The 7,792-nt window shown below is 35.8% G+C and overlaps 1 protein-coding gene across 3 annotated transcripts in view; it reads right to left on the bottom strand.

Moving 5' to 3' along the window:
- Positions 1 to 917: 917 nt before the first annotated feature.
- LOC113233644 (deubiquitinase DESI2) overlaps positions 918 to 7,792 on the bottom strand; it is a 38,766-nt gene continuing 31,891 nt past the window's right edge. For all 3 annotated transcript variants that reach the window (XM_026468812.1, XM_026468810.1, XM_026468811.1), the window contains exons 3-8: positions 6,139 to 6,291; positions 5,009 to 5,098; positions 4,159 to 4,210; positions 3,323 to 3,411; positions 1,731 to 1,816; positions 918 to 1,081 (exon numbers count right to left, since the gene is read on the bottom strand). In XM_026468812.1, the coding sequence (XP_026324597.1) occupies positions 1,735 to 1,816; positions 3,323 to 3,411; positions 4,159 to 4,210; positions 5,009 to 5,098; positions 6,139 to 6,291 (466 nt within the window). In that variant the 3' untranslated portion in view covers positions 918 to 1,081; positions 1,731 to 1,734. The remainder of the gene's footprint in view (positions 1,082 to 1,730; positions 1,817 to 3,322; positions 3,412 to 4,158; positions 4,211 to 5,008; positions 5,099 to 6,138; positions 6,292 to 7,792) is intronic.

The raw sequence follows: 7,792 nt of genomic DNA, 5'->3' as shown, positions 1-7,792 counted from the left end.
TTTATCAATAGGTGACCACACACTACCTACCCCACATGACGATCGCGAAGAAAGTTTTCTTCGCCAACATGTAGGACAGTGAACGTTTTACCTCGTGCCAAAAGGACGGACAGCTAAAGTCTATTTATAGTTTGTTATTAATTGTTTGCTTTACGATTTGTTTGTAAAACAAAACATATGTCTAAAAGAAACTGAAAAAAAACACGAAAGTTCAAAGTTTTGTAAAAAAATCATACGATTAATGAGATGACAGTCCTTTTTCTACAATCTAATCATATTTCTAAATTTAAAACAATTTTATGTCATATTTGGCCTAATGAGTAATACTGTTTCTGTATTTTATTAAGGTTTAATAATTTTATAATTTTTTAATAAGTTTATTCCATTTATTTAGGTAGGCAGAGGATACACCATACAGCCTCTTCGTTTGTTAGTGTATTTCCTTGTTTTTATGGAAAAGCGACAAGCGCCTGTACTTATATAGTTTATTTCATATGCTAACATTTAACACAATAATGTGGAAAAATCGACCATAGCCATAAAACATAACATTTTTTTATAGAGTAATATAAAAAGCTGGTGTTAAAAGACCATTTATTAAAAAAAGAATAAGTTAAATTACGAAATGAAGTTTTTTAGTAATAACTTCTTAAAGTATATTTGTAGATTTTTTTTTGGTATTTCAAATGAAACTTGTGTAAAAGAGGTAACATTTTTTTTTAATGGAGACTTGTGCCTAATCGTACCAATGCTTGTGAATAGTTTACAAATTGTTAAAGCTCTATTTTAATTACCAAATTGTTTTAATTTTATTTTATTGTATTGTTTGTGTAAATGTAAAACAGCGAAATGTCTTTGTCTGTGTACTAATAAAAAAGTTTCGACATAAAATTGTTTTTAATAATTTTAAAGAATGGCCCTCAAATTATGCTATAAACATTAAAAATAGGTTTAATTTCGCATGTGTTCGACAATGCGCCAAACTCACTTACCTATTTTTATTACATTAGATTATTTTAGATCTAAGGTTCCGCACAACACAGCTGTTTTCTTAAATGAAAAAACTTTTTGGTATTTTTCTCTGTAATTAAAAATAAAAACTTCAGTTAAATTCAAATCAATGGTTAATTCATTTTTAATGCAAAAAAAAACGAATATTGTCAAATCATCACCATTTCAGCCGAAACACGTCCACCGCTGGACATACGCCTTTCCCAAAGATCGGGCTTGCGCTAGGTCATAGGTGGTTTGTCCACGCTGCGTCTTCCAGTACGCGGTCGCCACTCGAGAACTTTTTGGCCCGGCAATCGGTTATCTGTTGTACGAGTAATGTGCCCCGCCCGGATATTATAATATACAATTTGATGATGTATAGTTTACGGAGGGGTGTTTGACAAAGCTGCAATATTTCTAGTTTCCCGTTGAAAAAGCGGTGACCTATTACAATATGCCTATCATGACGAACAATCACTACTAGGTTTACAAAATTTTTCAGTACAGAGTATTTTCAGTAATTTTAAGAATTCTCCTAAATTGGAAGCTTTCCCACCGGAAACATTCTTGAAATATGTATTTCGGAAACATTTTGAAAATAGGAAATTTACATATTTACTTGTACAACATTTAACTCTATATCATGGTAGTAAAATTTGTGAAAGGCTTGGGAAATTGGGAGAGGCCTATGTCCAGTAATGGATGCGATAGGCTGATGATGATGTATCAGTACTCACTTTGTTATTGCGGCGTGGATGGCGATGAGGAACGCGAGTGCGCCAGCGCCAGAGACTGCTGAAGTGCCGCAGGGGTCAGCCACTCCCTGCACATAACACAAGACAATTTATTATTGTACACAAGACAAGACTTATTGAAGACAAGAATTATTGACATTAAGGGACGTGTTTGGCCACGATGGAATTCGGCGATGATGATGAATTGATGATTTTGATGACGGCCCCGGTGGTATAACGGCTTACATTCCAGGTCCCGGGTTCGATTCCTGGTAGGACCAATTTGGGGAAATGAACTTTTCTAAATTGGTTCTGGTCTGGGTGTTCTAGGAAGTGCCGAAGAGTAACCGTACCATGAGTGCCAGTTCCTCTGGTACACATAGTACAGGGGATTCCCTAGTTTGAGACCAGGCATTTGGTGTGGTTGTATTATTATTATTTAAGTAGGATGTGGTAGTCAGCTTATATGAATGGTCTATGCGGGATGTTTTCGAAAGATGAGGAGTGGAAAATATTGGTAAGTGCACTCCCTAATTATACAGCATAAAACAAACAATAACAATATATTTTTATTATGTAACTCAATGCTGTTTGTTACAATATTGCATTATTATTAATATATTACAATATTGTTTACTGTTTTCATATGGTACATAAGATCTTAAAATTGAAATAGTGTTACTACACATATGAGTCCTGTCTTAGGGATAATAATAAGAGCAGAGGAAGGCCGAGGCTTAGATCAGTCACTTCAATTGTTCACTATCAATATGTGTATGTATAATAAAAAGTATGACACTGAGAAAATTCCAATTCAATTAAATTAAATTACAATAATATCAATATATAATATAACACAATTCAAGATTTATTTGTTATATAGTAATTTAATTATAAAAATTTGTTTCTATATTATTATATTTTGTCATTAAAGTATTCACTTAAATTGTGGTAACTTTTATTAATTAGGTATAATTTCAATTTATTAAGAAAGAGTAAATACTTTTTCTCGTTCTTAATGATTGGCGGGAGACCGTGGAATATCTTTACCGACATTGAGTGGGGACCTGAGCTGTGTATTTGTAGCTGAGATTGTGGCAGAAGCAATCTATTGCGTGGTCTAAAAGTATGTCCTTGGGGCAGGTCGTCAAGATTGATGTAGAAGTCAGGGTGCTGTTTATAAATTTACAAATCTCGAAAATATAAACGGAAACTAAAGTTAAAATTTTAAATTGTTTGAAATATGGTCTGCAAGTCAGTATACTTTTTTTGAATTGTAAATACTTCTCGTGCGTACACACTATTTCCCCAAAGGATAATTCCGTAACTTAAGTTGGAACGAGTGTATGCATAATAAGCGGCAATTGCAGTTGTCTGGTCAGTCGTTTTCTTTATCTCGCTCAGTGCGTACGTAAATATAAATAACTTCTTCTCAATTTTTTGTATGTGACATTAACGCTAGCCTCGATCACTATTTTAAGATAAATTAATCTTGGGCGAAAATTCAAAATGGCGGCACTTGATGCACAACACCTCTCATACACAATAAAATATACATTACACACACACATTATGTCAATTAAAACGTTATGTACTTGGGCAAACAGCGCTGCAGGAAGGGTACACAGGAGCTGACGTAGGCTAGCCTGTTTATCCACGACGGGATGTCACGTGAGCACAGCGCCTGGAATGTCATTAAATAAAATATTTTTATAGGAATATTCTAATTTCTCTGTCATCTTTTTTCTCTCATACATATAATTTTTGGTTGGTATGCGTATACTTAGTAACATTTGTTTCATTTGCAAGGATTGGGACCTGGTGACTTCTAGCACAAGTGTTTTGCTAATCTGGCATTTTGCGAATGTGACATTCTGCCTGTTTGGCATTTTGCGATCCTGACATAATGCGTCAAAACGGTTCAACCTATATAGCAAGCACCAGCTCCCTACAAAATACTGTTCTAAAATTACTAACATGTATATGTACTTCTTGTTTGTTGTTGTATTTTGTGTAGAAAACAAAGTATTATTATTCTTATTATATTATTATTAACCACACACACCAGCTTTTTTATTTTTAGTATTATTTAATTATGAAAATGCAAAGTGGCTCGAGTGACGTGTTAGGGAGGGTATTATATAATATAATGAAGCACGTTGTGCATTGTACTTGTTTCAAGTGTTGTGTAGTTGAAGTAAAGTGTTATATATGTTGTGTGTGTGTACTGTGCTTTTTACGGAAATGATTTTTATTATATTCTTTTTATATACATTTCTATATACATGTATAGTTTTCTTTATCTTTACTGGTTATTTTAATCAAGACAGGCGCGGTTTGCACTGCAAACTGTCCACTATTAAAGAAATGATATTTCCATTATACATTTAAATTTATATGGTATTTATTGCTATAGTTTATATTATATTACCTGACAAAACGCCGACGTGAAGTGATTGCAGTTGTTGTTCATTAGGTGGTATCTGAAACGTAAGAAATATATTGAAACATCACATACATTGCTCCTGTCCCAAAGTAAAGAAACAACAACGGTACCACAAATACTTAGACCCGAGACAATATAGAAAAGTTTCTACAGTGGTCCCGGTCGGGTACACAGAGATGGGGACACCATGAAAAGCGGTGTGCGCGCTACTCGTATACAGAAGTCGTCAAAACAAGAGTAAACCATCTCGGTGCAGACGCTGAAGGTAGAGTGACAATCTGAACATTTGTGTACGATTGTCACTCTATGAGTAGAGTAAAATGTGATATATCGACTGTGGACTGGCAACCGGTATCTCCATTTGTAATAACTGTTATATAAAAATGTTATATAAATGACGCAAACAATTCTTTTCTTCATCCTGTGAAATTGTCAAAATTGAGATAGTACCGGTTGCCAGTTCAGTCGATGTAGCTAGACCTTTTCGAACGGCTTCGTAATAATTGTAACTTTTTATGAAAAAAAAAAAGACCGACCTCAAATGTTCGTGGAATTACATCTATTTGCCAAGTTTTATTGAAATCGGTAACCGGAAAGTGCGAGAAACCGGATTCATCCTCTAGATTACCATCCACTCTTACGTGTAGAACATTTTCTTCAAATTAAAATGTACCTTCTTTCCAACAAAAAAATAATAATCTAAATCGTTTCATAAATACCGGAGTAATCGCGTAACATACAAAAAACAATACAGTCGAATTGAAAACCTCTTCCTTTTTTGAAGTCGGTTAAAAATAAAATGTTTCGCCGATAAACGGCTGGTGTGAAAAATTACCTGTCACCGCGGAACTGCTTCCCAAGCTCTGTGACCAGTCGCCGGACTTCCTCTTCGCTGAAGTCCGTGTACCCGATGCGTATACTTTGCCTGCAACGTTTGAAACTCTCTGTAATATATCTATTTAAAAGGGCATTGTTTTTTAGTAGCAGTAGAGCTTTTAGTGAATGAGTTCGTCTAGGGAAGTAATGCCTCACCTATTTCTCCCGCCAAGCGGTAATAAATTCGTCTTCCTGTCCTAGGTGGTGTTGGCACAATATGTATTTTTCTTCCACTCTCCCCTATCAGCCGTCATTTTCATACTCACGCCTTTTTTATCCATGTCATCTTCACACAATCCATCCATCTTTGCTTTGGCCTTCCTCTCCCTTTATATCCCTCCACATTCATACCAAATACTCAACTCGTCACATGACATTCTTCCCTCCGCATGGCATACGTAACTTACGGAAATATTGTTTTTTATTTACTTGAGGTGAGTGATGGAGTGCACCCATCGAGTATATTACCAGAAATAGAGACGAAATGAGGGCTATTCATCCCTGGCAACTCGTCAGGCAAATGGGCCTTTCATCACTTTTAAATACCAAACCTCGTCAGCGCTGAAATCACAAATTAGAAAGCTGAAATAGTACAGCGCCAACAACTGACCTGTGTGTACGTCTCCATATATTCCAAAAATTTTCTGCATATATTGTAATAAAGATAATATCTCTATGGGGGGCTGTTCCATTCGGTGGTGTGGGAAAAAAAGGCAAAACATGTAATTACAAAACAAACGGAATCACATTTCATCGGTAATTAAATATTAAATATGTAATTTTGCAATTTTCGTCCATTATAGCAACGCTCCAGTATAAAATGGTCGATTTGAAGTGAAACAATTGACGACTACGTCAATTGTTTCGAATTTGGGCTGGCCAATCGGAGCGCAGTTGTCACCGTAATGATGTGGCAGAATAGTTTTCAAACAGATTAAACGACATTTCGTCTCTATTTCTGGTACTCGATGAGTGCACCATATCATTTTAGCTTACTTTGTAAACTGCACATGTGAACTCTGTGCATACGACCCAAAGTACAATTTTCAACAACCAGTGGGGTGTGGTTTCACGTGAAATATTACTCACCTGAATCGAAACTGTTCGCCGAGTTCTCTCGAATCGCGCGGCGTGATCTCGAATACTCCCGTGAAGGCGTAAGGGTGCCCACCGTACGCCCACTCCGATCCGTGCACCTCTACGCCACTGTGGAACACGCCTACGCCCGCTCCCGCTGTGTACCTACAGAATAAGAATAAACATGAACAGTAGTTACATAATGTTAATAATGGTGTAAAGTAATGTGTAAATCATAGTGTAATGCTGGAGCCACACTAAGGTTAAAGTCTAACGCCCATTATCGAAATAATTGAGGCATAAAAATACTGCCTAAAATATTGCGTGAAACAGACTGGCTACAATAGGATCTAAGCTCTAATGCCAATAAATTGGACATAGTTATGCAAACTAGAACCAACCCACAAAATGACACTTTTGAGATAATTAGATTTTTGTAAAAACAGTGTGAAGAAATAAATAGGTAAGTTATTTGAGACAAACAACGTGAGTTATGTGTAGCACTGAGAATGATATAAGGAAACTATTATATTATATAGCAATAAATAGAAAACATTATGTATCTTTTTATTTAGTTAACGAGAACCATGTTCTAGTTTTCGTAATGAAAACGCTAAAGCTCTACTGTACTTCAGTACACGTGACATGGATCCATTTAGCATATTTGAAAAAATACATCATATGAAGTTAAGCAGCATGGTTTTTCTTAGCTATTAAAAAGATACTTATTTAGGGTTGGTACCCTGAAACACCTGAAATTTTCTCCGTTTTGGCTTGGTATATTGCCAGGATCTTTTGTGAGAGGGTAAAGGACACGTCTGGTGTTCTACCTAAATACATAACTAAATTTCACTTGAGGTGTGGGTTGGTTCTTGTTTTAATTATGTCCAAATATGAGTTGAAAATATCATTCCAAGACGGAGGTTGAAACTGCTGCGTTATGCTATTTCATGAGTCGAAGCAAAACCAATACTTTAGTCTATCATAAACATGGTTCAGTTTGAAACAATTCGAGAAACTCGAGCGCTTTCAACCGACTCCAAAAAGGAGGAGTTTCTCAATTCGACTGTATCTTTTAACCGACTTCAAAAAAGGAGGAGGTTGTCAATTCGACTGAATGTTTTTTTTGTATGTATCTTATGCGATAACTCTGCATTTGTGAACCGATTTTCATGATTATTTTTTGTTGAAAACAGGGTGCGTCAGTAGTGGTCCCATTTAAATTTAAAGAAAATATTCCACCTCTAAGTGTGGCAAACTAGGGGATGAATCGGGTTCCGCGCATTTTCCCTTAACTGATTTCAATAACACTTGTCAAACAGATGTAATTCCAATAAAAAAGACGCTAAGCAAAAACTTTTGAGATCGGTATTTTTTTGAATAAAAAGTGATTATTAAACATTTGATCACTCCACGTGCAATCCTGTTGCGCTCATGCTGCACGCTAATTGATGTCAATGTGGCAAATATACGCATTAAATAGCGCGATAAATCTTTTTGATGTGTCAAAAAGACCGCCACCCGAGATATCGTCTAATGCCTAATGCATATCGAATGCCGTAGTAAAATTATCGCGATAAGCCGTGTAGACACGACTACGTTTAGTCTCGATTAATCCGATAATATTAAAGCCATTAAACCTTAGGCCTTATTCAGGGTGCGGCGG

This window comes from Hyposmocoma kahamanoa, unplaced genomic scaffold, assembly GCF_003589595.1.
Source record: "Hyposmocoma kahamanoa isolate Upper Pololo Valley unplaced genomic scaffold, ASM358959v1 79, whole genome shotgun sequence".
In the NCBI taxonomy this organism is placed as follows: Eukaryota; Metazoa; Arthropoda; class Insecta; order Lepidoptera; family Cosmopterigidae; genus Hyposmocoma; species Hyposmocoma kahamanoa.
Note: the sequence above shows the minus strand (reverse complement) of the source record. Positions and strands in the feature narration are given on the sequence as shown.